This window comes from Phascolarctos cinereus, unplaced genomic scaffold, assembly GCF_003287225.1.
Source record: "Phascolarctos cinereus isolate Bilbo 61053 unplaced genomic scaffold, phaCin_HiC Scaffold_726;HRSCAF=1367, whole genome shotgun sequence".
In the NCBI taxonomy this organism is placed as follows: Eukaryota; Metazoa; Chordata; class Mammalia; order Diprotodontia; family Phascolarctidae; genus Phascolarctos; species Phascolarctos cinereus.
In genome coordinates this window covers 260,476,465-260,495,853 of record NW_027556098.1, presented here as the reverse complement: position 1 = coordinate 260,495,853, position 19,389 = coordinate 260,476,465, and the positions used below count along the sequence as shown (strand labels likewise).

The 19,389-nt window shown below is 37.9% G+C and overlaps 1 protein-coding gene across 1 annotated transcript in view; it reads left to right on the top strand.

The window, feature by feature from the left end:
• FGF9 (fibroblast growth factor 9) overlaps positions 1-19,389 on the top strand; it is a 42,906-nt gene that overhangs the window by 12,434 nt on the left and 11,083 nt on the right. The window contains exon 2 of the mRNA XM_020968777.2: positions 1,527-1,630. Coding sequence (XP_020824436.1) covers positions 1,527-1,630 — 104 coding nt within the window. The remainder of the gene's footprint in view (positions 1-1,526; positions 1,631-19,389) is intronic.

Genomic DNA, 19,389 nt, shown 5'->3' with positions numbered 1-19,389 from the left:
CACAGTATTTCAAATTCCATTAAACTGTGTGATACTTATATATTACCTATGTTGGCAGACACAGTCTCTAAATAGTAGACTTTCAGTGTTTGTAGTACTGTGTACACCATAAAGGAATTACAAATACTTCCTCATAAGAAACAGGTTTTATCTTTACATTGCTTTGATACAAAATTTTCTCTTGGGGTGTTATCCTAGGCTTTATTAGATTTATGTGGTCCATGTCTGCTATTGATTACCACACAGTCTATTTTGTGAGAGATGCAAAATTAATTGTTTAAAAATCCATATAAGTGCTTTTTTATTAGTCACATGGGACTGCCTACAGTACGGTGTTAAACTTAGTTTTTACTGTTAAATGTAACTAAAATTTTAAATAATTGAAGGTTTTCTTTTTGTAAGTTGTTCAGTATTAAACTATGCTAGAATGCATCAATTCTAAATGGTGCATTGTAGATTTATTATATCAACGAGGAAATGACTGAGTACAATTATATTACTTCTGTATTTGCCTGCCCAATTGATATTGTGAGCTAGTCACCTTACAGCCAATTAGAAAGGTCATTCAGGTTTGTTGCAGTAAAATTCCAGCTCTGTGCTTTGACTGGGTAGTGGTAGGGAAGCAAGTTTCAGTAAAGGAAGGTAATGACAAAGTTTAATGCTGATTTGTGAAGATACTGGACTGTGTCCAGGAGAGTTGAGGGCAGGAACTGTTTTAGGTATTTTTTAAAAATTCCCAATGCCCAGCACAATGTAGGCTTTTAATGTCAGCTTATTGAATCTCAATAAAGAATTACTTTTTTTAAAAATGGTGTAGAATGTGGTGTTATCTGACTTGCCCACATACCTCTTTGAATTTCAGATAAACTGTAGGAGAAAAATGAATAATTTACAAAAGTAGTAATATTTAGGAAAAAACAGGAACATTCTAATTTTCAATGTTCATTTTAGAAAAACAGCATAAGGGAACTAGGTGGTTTTTCTCTGAGACTAATAATAATCTAGATAATTTCTGTTATGTTTTGTGGGTACACAAGACAACATTTTGAGGGGAAATCTGTCCTTTATCCATATGACTAGATATATGCTTAATTCCCTGATGGTGTTCAGTTATCTATCTGTGGAATAATATTTTGGTTAATTAGAAAATTCCTTTTGTGTCCAGGACAATTAGCATTCATAGGCATGGGCATCCATCTACATTCCTATTATTTTATTCAGGGAATTTGTTGTTTTTGGCACAAATCAGGATGCTGGTAAGTTGTGTAATATTATTAAACTGTAGTTAATACTTTGGGAAAATGTTAAAGATTTATCTTTTGGTTGTCGTACTATAAAACAGGTTGAAGCTAATTCTGTTGTATAATTATTTTACAATCAAAATATACTTCTTTAACTTTTGGAAGATATTTTCTAAATAGTGAACTAGATTTCATGTCGCTTCTTGCTTATTTAGAGTCTATAAATTTCTGAGGAAATTATGTACATATTGACTTGTTCTTTCTTTCCTTTTTTTTTTTAAAAAGGCATTCTGGAATTTATCAGCATAGCAGTAGGTTTGGTCAGCATTCGAGGCGTGGACAGTGGACTATACCTCGGAATGAATGAGAAAGGGGAGCTGTATGGATCAGTAAGTATTCTGAGAGACACTGCCAATCTGTGTGTCCTATTATTAATCACCTTGCACATTTTCTTAAGATTTAAAAATAGCCCAAAATGGGCAAAATATTTGTTCTAAAGAAGAGTTAAAGTGCTTACTTTTACATACGAAGTGGAAAACATTTCATTGAATTGTAAATGGACATTATTTTTGGATCTACATGATACATACCAAGCAAACTCTTAAATTCAGGCACAAAGGCATCAAACCATCTTCACTATTTCTTTACACGGGAAATCTGCAAGTATGGAAATAATTCTTCATCTAGAATTGAATGGAAGGTATTTTTGAGAGGTATTGAAACTAACTCTTATCAAGCATCCCAATGAAAATTGGGTGTGGATGAAAAAGTGAGTTTAAAACCATATTTCAAAGCACAAAGAGTTTTCATTATGCAAGCAGGGAAGGGAAGGTAACCTTATATCTGCTCTACTTCTCATCCTTGAATAAGAATTTGAGAGTATTGTAATTACTTTTACTGCATGTTTTAACCTCCCTTTTAGATGACAAACTCATAGAGGGCAGGGACTAGTCTTCTGTGCTTTTGTATCTTTCAAGGCTCTTAGCCTAGGACATAGCAAACAGGGAAGTATTCAATAAATATTTTCTGCATGCAAGAATAAATGTAATTTTAGCTAAAATATTATTCATAATCATATTCATAACCATAAATGCGAAGAACATTTAGTCCAGATTTAACTGAAAGATAAGAATTTTTATCAGAGCAAATGATACTTTGAAAACACAAAAAGTCTAACAACCCTGGGTAGGAAAATCCTTGGGGTATCCAATTCAGAAGAAATGAAAGTGATCTTCACATAGTACTTGGGGATACCTTTTTATAAATATGCCACTTTCCTTTCTTTCTACCCATCATCATATACAACATAACAAATATGTACTGAGATAGAAACCTTAGAAGAAATGTGGCCCGAGAGCTTCAGATTGTAGGAAACAATAGTCTATTTAAGTTGAACCTAACATGTTGTTTGGAATGGCATGAGTCATTTGACAATCTTGGAAGGAAATTTGAGCTGTGGGTTGATTTCTTTAGATGTTTACATGTCCTTGCTTGTGTATATACCTTCAAGTTTTTTTTTTAAAATAAAAAACCCCCAGAATTTACATGAATTAAGAATTAGCTTCACCAGAGGTATAGCATAGGTCAGATTCTGTAATAATAAGTCACATTTGGTCCAGAACTATTATTTCACTATTGCAGGGACAGCCCAGTGATGAAGCTCCCTCTACCAATGCTGAATAGCAACTATTCTCCAAGTTATAGTCTGAGTTGCTTGGAATGCTGAGAAGTTAAGTGACTTGTCAGGGGTCCATACCTAGTATGTGTCTGAAGTGGACCTTGAGCCTAAGTCTTCCTGCCTCCAAGTCTAGCTTGTTAGCCAGGATGTCATGCCACCTCTCAATTTTGCAATAATGAAAAAAAAAGTACTTTACTTTGTAAAATATCTGACTGTGTTTTTTCCCCCATGATGAACAACGATCTTATTAAGTATATCTAGACATTTTGTCAGCCTTTCTACTTTTGTAATTTCTCCAATTCTAGGAAGGTGTGTTAATTTGAGGTACAAATCATTCAGGGCGGAGGTATTTTGTAGTAAATGAGAACTCATTGTTGATTTCTGTATCTATGGTTATATTTGTTTTGTTGTTCAGTCATTTTTCAGTTGTGACTGATCTTCATAACCCCATTTGGGGCTTTTTTGGGAAAGATACTAGAATATCTTCTCTAGCTCATTTACAGATGAGGGAACTGAAGCAAACAGAGTTAAGTGACTTGCCCAGGGTCATATACCTAGTAAGTGTCTGAGGTCAGATTTTAATTCGGGAAGATGAGTCTTCCTGACTCCAGGTCTGACACTCTCTCTGTTGCACCACTCAGCTGCTGTTGTATTTGTACCCTTTGGTTGTAGGGAAAAGTCAGTAGTTTTATGATTGTTCAGCTCTGTATTAAGTTGGAGCTGAAAGTTTAGAAAACAGTGATTTTTAGAGCTCATGGTCTAGCAGGTTAAATAATTGACAGATTTCAGAGTACAGATATAATTTTGATTGAAGAGCACTCCCTTGCTCTTTTTTTTTTTTTGGCTAGGCAATGGGGTTAAGTGACTTGCACAGGGTCACACAGCTGGTGTTATGTGTCTGAGGCTGGATTTGAACTCGGGTCCTCCTGAATCTAGAGCCAGTGTTCTATCCATTGCACCACCTAGCTGCCCCTCACTCCCTTGCTTTTGACACACTTTCTTCAGGTTTGTTGAAATGATTTTGTCCAATTCTTCCACAAGGCCACAGTGGAAAGCTGCTCAGGCATGGAGCCTCCATACAACCTCACATTAGGGGTATGTGGTTGAGATGAGTCAAGAGAATGGTGATCTGATGCATTTCACAGGCACCCACACTAACCTTCTTAGGCCCATTTACTGTAAACGAGCTAGAAGTCACAGATGCCCCACTCCTGTAGCCAGAGGCTAGTTCCTGGGTAGTAGCCAGTAGCTAGTCCCTTCACTAATGGTTTAAATCTGGGCAAAGGGGAGAATCCAGAGGAAATGAAAGAGGCCCTTCTTCCTTCTCTGCTTGAGAAAAATGCTTACTTTTTGGGATGATGGGAATGGTACCATCTCAGTGGCTGTCCTGAGAAAAATAAGCAATAGACCATTTTTCCCATTATAATTTTCCTATAGAAAAAACTTTTAAAATTTAGAATCTTTTAGCAGTTTATTAATATGCTGTATTAAATATATAGGTATGAGACTGGGTATACCTATGTCAGCATGGTCTGAGGACATGTAGTCAGGGGTCCAAGGGAAGAATCATCCTTCTTTCTTTCCCATGTTCATCTGTTGCAGCTTATGAATTTGCTTGCAGCATACCACTGGAAAAGATGATCTCTGATCTACACACACACACACACACACACACACACACACACACACACACACACACAATGGGTATACGAGAGTTTTATTAGCAGCCTGAGTATAGAGCAGCAAGTTCTGGGGAGGGAAAGAGGGAAACCGAGTAGGTTAAGTTCCTAAGGATAGCAAGCTTTTGTTTATTTTGTCATTTGTCTATGCTTACACCAAAATTAGGAATTCTTAGGGGCCCACGAGTTTTTTTTTTAATGTTCTGATAACTGTATTTCAGTACAATTTCTTCCCTTTACAACGGGAATGTATTTTATTTTATGTAATTAAAAACATTATTCTGAAAAGAGGTCCATTGGGTTCATTAGACTGCCGGGGGGGGGGGTTCCAGGACACACACAAAAAGGCTAAGAAATCCTGACCTACGTGAAAAAGAGAATATGGGAGAAGGAAGAGAGGATGATCCATTTTACTTGGTGACTGGGAGACCTAATTTTTATGTAGTGGGGTAAAGTCTAGTTCTTTATGTAGTGGAGTAGTTTAGCCCATTACGGAGGTGGAGAAAGATAAAGAATTAGAAGAGTAATCAAGAGATCTAATTTGGATTATGAGAAAATTGGTAACAGAAAGGAAACAGCAACTACCAAAATGATTAAATACACTCAATTCAATAAACAAATGTTTAGTAAGTGCTTACTAAGCAGAACGTGATGCTAGGCCCTGGGAGAGATGCTAAGTTAATATAAGATGTCCCCACAGTTTTGTATGATGATATGACACACAAATAACTATAATATCAAATCATACTTGAGACATGTATAAAAGATGTACAAAGTAAAATGCCACATAAAACCTAAAAAGGGGAAGGGTTGCTATGAATCAGGGCAATTGAGGAAAAATGGAAGAAGTGACTTCAAAGGATGTTTAAGAATTCAACAGGCAAAGAGGGAAAGGGAAAGTGTTCAAGGTATATAGCTTTGACTGGAGGTAGGGTGTAATTAAAATGGCTGGAACACAGCTCATAGTGGGCAGTAGTATTAGCTATAGTTGAAAGGAAAGGTGATTTCAGATTGTGAGAGACTTGCTAAGCTAATGATTTTTCATTTCAGTAGGGAATGGGGAGCCACTGAAGATTTTTTTTAAATTAAATTTTGTTTTATTAAAAAAAGATGCCTTGTTCTCCCAGCTCTTCTTCCCCTTCCTTACCCTACCTCGGAAAGCAAGACAAAAACCTGTTACAAACATTTGTTTTTTATAAATAAAAAAATTCCCTGTGACCATTTTGGGCATGACCAAAAAAAGGTCTCCATTTGCACTCTGAATGCATTGCCTCTTTATCTGGAGGTGAGAGGCATGTTTCATTGTGAATCTTCTGGAATTGTGGTTGATTATTGTGCTGACCAAAGTTCCCAAATTTTCACAGTTGCTTTTATTACAATATTGTTGTTAATGGATAAAATGTTCTCCTGGTTCTGCTCACTTCACTTTGCATCAGTTCATAAAGTCTTCCCAGGTTTTTCTGGAACCATCCCCTTTGTCATTTCTTACTGCATGATAGTATTCAATTACATTCATATACCATAACTTGTTCAATGTATATTTTTGAGCAGAGGAATTCTGTTTAAAATCCATGCACAATCCAGATTCATGCATAAAATTAGTCTCCTGTCATATGAAGGATGGATGCTAGGTTTATGGGATAGGAGTATTTATGAAGAGAGTGGAAGGAGGCTGACTTGATAGAAAGCAATCTCAATGCTTCAGACGTATGGTAATGAGGGCCTGACTAGAGTTATGGCAATGGTAATAGGGAAGAGGAGATGGATTCTAGTGATTTGCTGAGGTAGAATTCACATTGACTATAACATTAAAGTTATAGTTTAAAGAAAAAAAAACTTGTCTTGACCTCTCCTGAAATGGCAGAAGGCTCAAAGAACTAATGTTTATGAAGGAAGTAGAATTTCTGGCAACCCTAAACATTAGAAAAAACCTTGTTGGCATTAAGATTGATTCCATGGTGAGGCAAGGTAAATAAACCATCCCTGGGAATATGGTGGTTACTTATGTAAAGCCAGTTAACTCCTTGAGTACAGAAAATGCAATTTTAAATAAGTAACCTGGTTTTGTGGATTAACTTTACGTTCCCAACCTTGAGTTGTTGTCTAATAACTTACCCTTATATTAGGTGAAGTCTAACCAATGGACTAGTGGCCTAATAACTGCTCAGAGAGTTAGTGGAGATGCCTGTTCTGCTAATATTTAAAAATAGAAAAGACGAGCTTGGAGGTGAGAAATATGATGATTATTTTGTTCATGAACATCAGTCTTTATCTTTTAAGTGGTATGTTCAGGCAGGTTTATCCTTTACTGTTTGAATATGAAAGTAAGGAATAATAGATAGGTCAGCCTTGACATATATTAATTATGTAACCAAAGGCAACCCACTTAAACTCTCAGTGGCTCAAGGGAGTCAAGTCAACAAGCATTTATTAAATACCTACTATATGCCAAACACTGGGCTGAGTGATGGGGATATAAAGAAAGTAGAAAAATACTCAAGGAGCTCATGATCTAAAGGTAGAGAAAACATGCAAACAGCAATGTAATTCTAGTTAGAGTCTAAATTCTAGTTAGTTCTAGTTAGAAGTGAATTGCTCATCTGAACTGCTGGGTGGAATTTCCCAAACTGATGAAGTCACAGGTACAGCCAAACAAAAACCCCTAGGTACATGCAACTCTAGGCTTGAATATGTTGAATAGTATGTTGTGGTTAGTGCAGATAACATTTTTAGAATGGAAAGAGAATATCTTACTTCATTAGAACTAGTGGAAGGGATTAGGTAAGGCATGTTTGAAAGCTAATATCTTTACAAGTGTTGGAAGTGAGCCAGGGTATTAGCATAAATTTAGTATCTTTATTCTTAGAAACAGTGTCAGGCCAGGTGTTATGGACCAATCATTCTAAGTATCAGTAATCAATATCTGAGTATTGCCAAAACACAAAAGCAGTCAATAGCAATTATGAAAATTTGGTGTTATAATGTAGCCAAGTGTTAATATTTCCTATAATTTCAAAAGCCTTGTTTGCTTTGATTGTGTGCTTTTTAGCTGAGAATATTTAGCTGAGAAAGTTCTTAGATGCCTACTAATCACATTTTAGCAAAAATGTAAGCCTCCCTGAGGGGCAGGGACTACTTAATTTTTTGTTTTTATAAACCCAGTGCTTGCTAGAGCACCTGGCACAGAAGTAGATGCTTAATCAATATTTAATTGAATTTTAAAAAGAAATAATTTGCTCTAAAACAGCTAGTTTGTCTAATTTATAATGAAACTTTTACTTTATTGACTTTTTTTGACCTGTCACTGAACTGTATGCACACATAGGCTTCTTCATGCTATATTGTGTTGTATTTTCTCATAGGTTGTGGAATGTGTTTGATACATTGGTGGCAAAGGATGGAAATGACTTCCAAATAGAAAAAATAAAACATCTGGCTTTTACTAGATATATTTATTAAAAGACATGATTTGATCCAAGGCAATGTAAATCCACCAAATAACAGTAATAGCTAGTATTTATGTAAAACTTTAAAATTTGCAACGTGATTTATATGAGCTATCTCATTTGATCCTCACAACAACCCTGAAAAGAAGGTACTGTTATTATTCCCATGTTACAGGTGAGGAAACTGAAGCACAGAAAGATTAAGTGACTTAAACCTGCTCTTACAACTAGTAAGTTTCTGAGGCTCCAAGTCCAGGGCTTTGGATTTGTAAACTTGGTGTATTGTGCAACGGAGAGTAAGTTAATGGAAATTCCAGTTCCACAGTGGGACATGAAGAAGGAGTCCTTTGGTTACACAACCCTAGAAATGGTCCCTACCAAGGGTATGTTGGGTCAGAAGCTGGTGATTTTGCCCCTCTGGAATTTTTCTGGGACATGCTCACCTTTTCCTCTTTGCACACAGCTGTGGATTTATGCAATAGAAGTACTGTGCTAGGTGCTATTACCTTAAAAACCTATGAATATTTTTTTTGTTCAAATTTATTTTGATAGTAGAAGTTCAAACTTGTCATGTAAAATCACAGAATCAAAGAGTTCATGGAGTTCTTTAAGGAAGTCAGCTCACATTAAAAAGAATGTACCAGGTCAATAGGCAAGCTATCTGATACGCAGCATGATCAGGAATGGGATGTTCTAGTTAACTAAATATTTTAGTTAGTAGAGGATTACCATTTACAGCCTCATGAATGCCCAATTTCCAGAGGATATGCACACAGTGAAATATATTCAACACTCAAACCAGCCTATAGAAAGCATTCTTTCTTTGATAATTCAGAAGGCACTTCAAGACATTGTAGTTCAGGACCTCAAGTTCATCAGTATGAACACGAAGCATTTTTGTAAGAGAGGTGTGTTAAAAAGTGCCAGCTCATAGGAAGTTCCAGGGATAAGATGCTGTAGGCAGTGTGGTGTAGTGGTGAGAGAACACTGGATTTGGAATCCAAAGACCTGGCTTTGCTCCTTACTGCCTGTGACCTTGGACTAATTATTTAATATTTCTGGACCTCATCTCCTCTACCTGTAAAAAGAAACAGTTGACCAGTTAATCTCTAAGGTTCCCACTCTAAACCTTGTGTCATCCTGTGCACAAAATTTTACTATAGTAAGTTAGTGAATATATAGGTAGTATATGATGATGGGGGGTGGGTGGGAAAAATAGTATATTTCTTTCCCTGATTTACATGCACCTTAAATGTGGCTCTCCATGAATAAGAAAATATGTTACCAGGGTCAAATATGCAACCAAAAATGTTTTTGAATTCTTCCACAACATTTTGGAACTTAGAGATAGTGGGGGGAAATTAGTAATGAAGGCAGTCTCTTTGATCTCTCTACTAGGTTGAGATTTTTCATTCATATTTTTTTTCTCTCAGACTAGATTTAATTATTTTAAAGTGTCCTCCCGACCCCTTTCATCTTATTTCAGGCTTCCCCTTTTTCACTTGCCTTAGTTATAAAGCTTACATATAATTTATTTTTCTCCTCAGCGTTTACATTTTTGGCATTTAGTTTTCTGAAAACTCTTTTTATCTGGCTGTTCAAATTTTTAGGAAAATGAGTGGGTTGGACAAGATGATTTCTGTGATCTCTTCCAGCTCTGAATCCTATGATCATAGAGTAGGGTAGCCAAACTCACTATATGAGTCATACATGACAGTCCTTGGAGTGGTGTGGCCAGAGTTATGTGTTATAGGGCTCTAGGGTTTTCAAGCATATGAAAGATGTGTGCACGTGTATACACACACACACATGCACATATAAACACAATATCTACATGTATGTCATATCTATCATTCTCTCTATATATAACATCATTGTTTTGGAGACTTTAATAGTTTAATTTAAAAGTGATCTCTGCCCCTTGATAGGGATGGGGTCACAGATTACATACCAAGGAGGAGAAGGTTAAGAATATAGTCCTCCTGCAGGTTCAGAAACACTTCAGCATGGCCTTTACAATCAGATAGACATAACCTTGATACATGACTCTATCTTTTACCCACCAGATCTTATTTGTACTCATGTTTCCACAAGGCCCACTTTAGAAACTTCTGAAGCAAGCAATTCCCAGGTCATGGGAGAGAAAAACTGGGAAAAGAACTCCAAGTTTGGCATTGTTATTATTCTTACTCAATCTCTTCCCTTCCCTTCCCTTCCCTTCCCTTCCCTTCCCTTCCCTTCCCTTCCCTTCCCTTCCCTTCCCTTCCCTTCCCTTCCCTTCCCTTCCCTTCCCTTCCCTTCCCTTCCCTTCCCTTCCCTTCCCTTCCCTTCCCTTCCCTTCCCTTCCCTTCCCTTCCCTTCCCTTCCCTTCCCTTCCCTTCCCTTCCCTTCCCTTCTCTAATGGATCGTAGGCAGATAGTGACTTATGATTGCCCTGCACATACAAACAACTATTAGGGGAGTTTGCATTTGGAACTCTTCCTCCTCTTCCTATGGGGTTGTTACCCTTTTCAGGACCCCTAAGAGTGACTGACTCAGTGACTACAGATTTAGAATTAGAAAGAGGGGTCTTCTCTGGGCTATTATGTGTCCAGAGCCATGTAGTGAGTTAAAAAAAGGTTCCATCAGCCAGGAATCTGTGACTCTGGATGTCACACTAGGTATGTTCCTCTCTCCCATGCTGCTTTCAGGGAAGCCACCTGCTACTTCTGGTATAGTAGATATGTTTCTGGTATGCCAAGGTAGAACTTTCGATTATTTTTCCCCATTGAAGAAATATTATTAAGTAAAGCCGATTTATGTCTTCTTAATGATTTAAGCTTTACAAGATCTTTCCTCACAATAAAATTGTGAGGAAGGTAGAGTATGTGCTGTCCTCTCCCTTATAAAGATAAGAAACAGCCTCAGAGGGGTTGTGACCTTCCTAAGAGTACCAAGAAATCTAAGTACTTCAGTGTCTTCCTGTCACCTTTAAGATAAAATACAAACTCCTCTGGTGGTTAAAGCCACAGTCTGTCTCCAAGCTATTGTTTTGTACCATTGGTACCTTATATACCCTTACATTCCAGCCAAATTGACTTACTTTTTTGTTCCAGGTACTCACCATCCTATCTCCTACCTCAGTGCCTTTGTACAGCCTGTTTCCCATGCATAAGATTCTCTCCCTTCTTAAGTATACCTCTTGGAAACCCTTTTGTTGTTGTTTGGTTATTTCAGTTGTGTCTGACTCTTCATGAGTCCATTTGAGGTTTTCTTGGCAAAGATACTGGAGTGGTTTGCCATTTCTTTCTACAGTTCATTTTATAGACAAGGAAACTGAGGCAATCAGCATTCAGTGACTTCCCAGGGCCCCACAACTAGTAAGTGTCTGAGGTCGAATTTGAACTCAGATCTTTCTGACTCTAGGCCTGGCATTTTATCTACTGTGCCGTCTAGCCATCCCCTTGACAACTCTATCTCCCTTCAAAGATCAGCTCAAGTGCTACTTTCTACAAGAGGAATTTCCTCCTCCTACCCTGTGCCCCTTTCAAGTTGTAAGCACTTCCCCATAACTACCCTATTTTGTATATACTTTTAATTTACTTATCTGTATACATGTAGCATGTTGTAGAATATAAACTCCTTGAAGGTAGGAACTGTTTAGTTCTTATCTTTGTATCTAGCTCCTAGTTTAAATTTATTTTTTATTTTTTATTTTGCTAGGCAATGGGGTTAAGTGACTTGCTCATGGTCACACAGCTAGTAAGTATTATGTGTCTGAGGCTGGATTTGAACTCAGGTCCTCCTGACTCCAGGGCTGGAGCTCTGTCCACAGCTCCACCTAGCTGTCCCTAGCACCTAGTTTATATGTGGCACATAGTAGGCACTTAAAAATACTAGCTGAATTGAATTGATTTAAGGTCTGTGTTTTTTCCTTATTTTTTTCAATTAGTTAAGATTATCACTGTGAGTATTCTACTTTTAGATATATTATAGGCTTTTGTGGGCTGGCCTGGGAACCAAATCACCATTTACAACACTGTCTCTATGGAAAAACACATTCTGAGTTTCAACCAGTTAGGAACTGCCTAGCTACAAATAACAGAAAACACACAGTAGAAGAAGCTTCAGAAGAGAAAACTTCAGTCTGTCCCTTTGTTTTTCCATTCTTCTTTGACCCCATCCTTACCCTTCCTAAGGCTATGTAGTAGGAAAAGCATTGCTGAAATTGCAGTGGGAAGGACCTGGGTTCAAATCTTACACCTGCTACTTAGTTACCTGGTGACTTTGAGCAAGTCAACTCACTTCTGCTGGCCTTTGATTTTCTCATGTGGAAAATGAGCAGATTGGACTAGACAGTCCTTACAGGCCCCATCAGGTATAAATTCTGTAATCCTCAGTCTAGTTTCCTTAACCATACTAGTTCCTTTGATGTTGTAACTCTTCTGTTCACGGTTATCTCTTTTTCAGAAGTGTAGACTCAAATCTCTGACCCACCTTTAAGTAAATGAATGGCTCAATTCCTTCCAGAACCTTGAGAGAACCTACAGAGATGTTTCTTTGGGCATAGATTTCACTGAGTCCCTAGAAAATTCTTGGTCCCCTTTTCAGTTGCTGCTGTAATCACAAGGATCTAGAATCTTCTATGGTTCTAGTTGTCTTGCTCACAAGGTATGTTTGGTAGCTATCCCAAGTCTTAGGCTTCAGTGTGGAACTTTTTCCCCATGCCCTTGATACTGGACTTGGGAACGTTAGATACGAGGTTTTTTGGGGGTGGGGATGGGGGCAGAGATAGATATGTTCTCCCTCAATTGCTTCCTGAGCTATCTCTCTGCTTTTATTTTCCTTAATCCCCACCCTAGCTTCTTTCTCTTACTCTTTCAACACAGCACACCATTGGCAGAATTGCTTGGTGCTTGATACATTGAGGCTGGTCTGGTGTGTGTCTTGATCCTGAAATCTGGTGTCACCTGGGGATTGCAGTTGAACCACCCAAAGAACTTGCTCTAATCATCAACTACTCAGAGCTGGAATAGGAGCCACTGGACTATTAACAGGTCCTCAAGGAGCGAGAGCCGCAGTTAGTGGTCACCCTTGCTTGTTTCTAGCTCAGAACCTTTTACATACAAAAAGTGGCAATTGTACACCCACGGATTTTTTTTTTAACCTCCCCAACCAGCTGAGACAAAGGACACAGGATATGTGAAGGAACCATAAAATGGCCAGCATTTTCCTTTCACAGTAGTATTAAGAAATGGATTGGTTTAGTATGTAGAACTGTTTCCTTTCACTCTTTCCTGAAAGGTTATTTTTTTTTTTTTGGTCCTTAATCAATTCCTCCCTTTCTTAATCTATTTTCTTAGTCTTCCATGAGCTCTCCGTTGCATATTTCCTCTTTCTGGTAGTGAAGGGCCGGTAGCTTAATGCAGCATTCCAAAAACAGACTTGTCAAGGTCATGCAGAGACATTGCTTTCTCTGGTGCATAATGTGAGTACTTTCCTCTACTCTAGAACTGTTTTTTTTTTTTGGCTTTTTTCCTTTTTAGCTACCATGTTGCATTGTAAAGTCTTACATAATTTGCTGTACACTTTCAGCCCTGGGCTTCTTTCTGCATTACTGCTCACTGAGTGCTCTTCTGAACAGCTGTGTTTCACATAATCTTTTCTTTGTAGTAACCTGCATTTAAAAAAATCAACCTGATTTCTAGTTTGTTGTTTCCTATCCCTGTTATGCTATACTCTCCCTTGCAGCTACTTCTTGGTCCTTTGTTTTATCCTGAGCACTTTCCTATTTATCATCATCTTCGAGTCTCAGGGAGCATGGGGAACATTCTCAGGATAGAAATGCTGATCCTAATGTTGTATGTGCACACTCTGGAGCCAAATGAAATAACAGATTTTTGCTTTTGCCATTCAGGAGAGTCCTCGAATTTGTCCCTCAAATTAAATAAAGCAGATGAAGTTATTCCTTCAAACCATGAGATGGCATTTTATAATTTAGTATGTTTTTCTGATTTTAACAGCAAAAAGAAGCTTTTTTGTTGGAATTTGTTTGCTTTGTTCTTAAATTAATCTGATTATTCTTTTACTTAGTATTTTAAAATTATCTTTAACTTGTTAGGGGTTTAATTTTCTCTGTGCATAATATGGGAGTTGGAATAGGTAATTGACTAAATATTGCAATTTATATGTTGCTCTACTACACCCAAATGGCAAATATCTAACCCCTTCCCCATCTGTTATAGGGTCTAGAACTCCCATTCCTTTGAGTTAAGACATTGTGTCTCCAGAAGACACAATTTAGGATGGAAATATGTCCCCTAAGAGGGTTAACACGTTAAGCCATTATCACCAATTATCACATTAATTAGACAGCTGTGACCTAACGTAGAAGACTGAGAGAATCTGGCACAGGACAGGTAACTTGTTCTGGAGAAGAGAAGGGAGTTAAGACTTTTAGGCTTGAGGCCTAGGTAGGCCTAGTTAGAAGGCTTCAGCCACTGGTGGTGCATGAAGGTGCTGGGAACTATGAATGGGAAACGGGGAATGGCAACTCCTATTGAATCTACTTTGACAATATCTTTCCCTTCTGTCTTCCCTACTTCCACTGCAACTACTGTAATTCAGGCCCTCATTTCTTGCCTTGACTATTATAATGTTTCTTGACCAATTTTCCTGTCTTCAGTCTATTCCCTTCCTATTCCATCTTTGCCCAAGTAATCTTCCTAATGTACCCTCTCTGATTATGTCACTGGTCAACACAAAAACTTTTAGTGACTCCCTACAGCTTATCAAATAAAGCATGAACTCTGGTTCCTGCCATTCAAAGCCCTCTACAGTTGGACTCCAAATTACCTTCCCAGTCTAAACTCATACTATTATTCCCCTTAACATATTATTTGTTCCAGCCTGGTCAGATGCCTATCTCCTCTTTTCTTGTTGCCTTCTTCCATTATCAACTCTTCTCCCATGTCTGAAATAGACTCTTTCCCTTCCCCTCTTACTTGACAGGCTCAGTTCAGGTGCTGCTTCTTCCATGAAGCCTTCCTTCATGTTCCATTTCCCCTGTGCTACACCCCCTACAGGTTTAACCAAATAAGAGTTACCTCTCTCTCCACACTTAGATTTCTCATAATATTTCATTTCATGGCACTCTACCCATCACATTCTCCATTGTATCAGTTATTTATGGATATGTATTGATTGTCCCTAGATGGTAAGCTTCTTGAGAGCAGAATCTGTGCTATATTTATCCTCCCATAACCAATGTTAGGCTTGCACACAGCAGGTGTTCAATAGAAATTTGTTGAATTTAATTGAGTTTAGGTGGGAGAAGCCAAAGGCAAACTCTCGCTGTTTCAGCTGAGGCCAGTCCTGAGGAACGGTGTTAATGATCTGGGTGTTAATGATCATGGAAAATCAGAAAGATCTAGGGAGATGCCAGACAAGGTGGTTTAGGAACTGCTAAGTTATTTCTTCTCAGAGCTTTATTTTCTTCCTTTTATGTTTGTTTTATACATATACAAGCATCTATGTATATCTGTATTTATATATATATACACACACACATACACACATGCACATGCACATACAAACATATCCATATATATATATTTTTTTGTGGCTTTTTTCTATGTCCACTTTTAACTAATTTTTAGCATCTTTGTGTTGTTTTGGTTATCTTCCAAATTGAGTTTTCTTAAAATACTTCAGGATGTCAGATCTCCTAGTTAGCTTGTCACTTTATCAGCCAGCAGTGCTCATTGAACCTTCACTTTAGTTAACACTATGTAGTGGAACCCTGAAAAGGAAATACCCACTATGTAGAATTGTAGGATTTTGGAAAGGAAGTGATTTTGCTCACAGATCACCTCTTATATGATCATAGAGTTCAGAGCTGGGAAGAACATGCAGTTAACAAGCCCTCATTAAGAGCCTACTATATGCCATGCATTGTGCTCAGTGCTAGGGATACAAAGAAAGGGGGAAAAACCTAGTCCCTGTCCTTAGTAAGCTCCCAGTTTAATGGGTAAGGCAACATAGAAACAACTGTATATGTATAAGATATATACAGTATAAATGGGAGGCAATTCCAAAAGTAAAGCACTAGCAGAGGGCGAAGAGATAAGAAGAAGGAATGACTGGGAAAAATCTCTTGCAAAAGGTGGGATTTGATCCAGGTCTTAAAGGAAGCCAGGAAAGCTGAGGTGGAAGTTGAAAAGTGAGAGTATTTCAGGCACAGAGGGCAGCCAGTGAAAAGGCCTCTTAGAGGTGAGGAAACAGAAGCCTAGAGGTTGGTCTCACTCACAGTCACACAGTTGGTGACAGAGCTACAATTTAAATCCAGACCTCCTCACTCCAAATTCACTATTCTTTCTACCATACCCTGGTAATCCCCCAAGCCTTGGTTTTACAGATGAGGTTCAGATCCTTTCAAGCCAGGACAAGGAAAGTGACTTACTCCAGATCAGATAGCAGATGGATAGAATTCTCTGTCTCCCAGTGTCTGTCTGTCTCTATCTGTCACTCTCATTCATCTTGCAGACCATTGAGCTATCATTTTGGGAGCACTTAGAAAATAAAGCTGTCACTCTCTTTCCATTCTCTATTTTGTACTTTATCAAAGCATTTTCATTCTAGTTCATGCTGCTTAGAACGTGAATGAAGCTGATGTTTCTGCTGCATTTATTGTTTCTTTGTAGGAGTCTACTGATGCAGCATATTTTCACCTTGTTTTTCATGGCTATTCCCCGTTCGTTGCAGGTTCTTTTTCACCCTCTCCTGTTTAGTACACTTTTTAAAGAGCATTTTGGATGTGATATCTTCCCCTCCCCTCAACATCTGCCAATTTATAGGATTCATGAACTCAAAGCAATGAGAGATCTTAGACATTATCTAGTTCACCCCTCATCCTTGCCATTTTATAGATGAGAAAACTGAACCTTAGTGAAATTTAATGACTCGTAAAGGTCACACAATCAGTAAGTGGTAGAGCCCTGCAGGATTTAATCCCAGATCTTTTGAACACAAATCCACCACTCTTTCCACTGTATCCAGAATGCAAATTCAACAGATGTTAATTACAACTGTGTGTGCAAGGACCTTGGAAGATTTAGAAACAGAAGTTACTTTTGAAGATGTTTTTAGCTAGTCTCTTCAGTCTGACTTTAGACTCTGACTTTATTGACCTTTCAGATTACCAAATGACTTCTAAAATGAGATAGCTGGCTGGTGGTATGTGTATCCTTTGAATTCATTCTTTATAGAATAGAATGAAAGTAGCTCAGTCTTGTATGATTTGGTATTTAAATGTTTGCTGCATATTTCTAACCATTTGTTAAAATGCTGTGCTTTCCAGGACCACAGAGTCAAACAAAAATGGGGGTCAGAATGTGTAAATGGTTGCTATTATTGGCCGATATGTGGAGATCTCATTAAATGACCACCTGAAGAGCCCACGTGAAACTTTTAGAAGCTGAATGCCACTCACATTAAATGTCACTGCATTTGAAAAGTAGAGCCCCAATTGAAATAAATTTTAGTCTTTATGAAAAGCATGGCATTGTTACCTTTGAAGGCAAAACTTCTCGAAGCAGTTTATACTTCACAGAAAGTGGTTGTGTCGCAGTCTTTTTCTCACTCATATCTAATTCTTCAAAATCATATTACAAACTTAGTGATTGGAAGTTGGAACCCAAATTTCCTTTGATGTGTTCTCCCTTTATGCCCAGGATCTCTGAATTTCACCTCTCAACCTTGCCCATTTTCATCATTCCATCTATTCCCTTATTCAGTCAGCCCCTCCAATGTCTTTTTGCTCTCAGCCTTTGTCTTCTTCCCCGACAATATTTTCTGGTGCCAGCTGACAGATGAGTAAAGTTGGAGGTTCTCTTGAATCTTGTTTTAAAGAGGTGGAATTTACAAGGGATTTTATGTTAAGATTTCAGTGCAGGAGAACCTTACTTTATGAAAGCCTGTTTGGGGACAGTTTCTTGCTAGCACCTTTAATAAATGATAGGAATTAGCCAGCTTACATTTGGGAGGTCCTACATGATGAGTGCTGCCATTGTAACCCAGTGTTGAAGCAAATCTCAAATACACCTGGAGCAGCCAAAGCATCTGACCCTTGGGCTAAGACTAAAATGAAATTCAAGGGACCATTGGCACTATGCTACTGGGAACTATGCAGTACTAAACCTGATGGAAGGCAGTTTATCAAAGTTAAGACTCTCTTGGTGCCAATAGACAACGGCTCTTTTAGTAGATGGGAATACCTTCCTGCTTCACATAGACCATTTGGAAAAACAAAGTGAGCTTGTATAGCTTTTTTTGGTAACTACCTGATGGCTATTTCTGTGATCTGGAGAAATGGTAACCCATGTGATGGTGGCTCTTATCTTATGTGGAGACATTCAAGTCATATTATGTTAGTGACAATCCCCAAAGAAATAGAAATTTATTGTTTAGTGTAATATATAACATGTGCTTTTAATCAGCATGCAAAGTTATATGGGTGATTTTGAAAAGCTTTTCTTGCAAGGGTTGTATGGAAAAATTAAATGCCCATAGACTGCACAAATACTAAATGCTCCTTAGCGTGAATGTTAAGACTCTTAAGTGTGAATTTTACTGTGTGCTGGGGGCGAAACATTTTTTTGTGGGACTGTATTTCAGAAATTATAGTGAAAGCTAATAGGAAAATGTGATTTGATATACAAATGTTCATTTTACATTCTTTGAAGGAACACATACTACATGAAGCCTGTTGGTATTATTACATGTTTAGCAGATTGCTCTTGATGTTATCAGGCCCATTGTTTAATGTGTGTGTGTGTGTGTGTGTGTGTGTGTGTGTGTGTGTGGATGTGGATGTGTTGGAGGCCTCATTGTCTGGGTTTTTTTTTTCTCCCCTAAAGTGAATCTATTACATAACCCTATGCTTTAGGTTGGCCATGTTGACCTGACCTAAGTGTTTTGGTTGTTGTTCTAGTTCAAGTGCTCAGCATTTAATAGAAAAGCTGACAAGCTGACTATTCTGTGGTTTTTGGTCTTTTGAGGAAAATCCAGCTTTTTGGAGGGGTATTTGATCTCAAGTAGATTTTGAAGTGGACTAAGAAATGGCTGTCTTCTGCTGATTTCCTGTATTTTGTTTCCTTCTCTTCTCATCTGCCTTTCTCATTGGGGATGTCTCCCTGGAGAGTTGAGGGAAAAACCTGAGCTTCTTATTAAAGGTCCTTTAGTCATTATATTTAATCATCCCCATCCTTACAACAACTCCCAGACTTCACTGCTATATTATTAATGAGACAGAGAGAAAGAAAGAGAGAGAGAGAGACTATGAGAATACAAGAAGGAATAAGAACCTA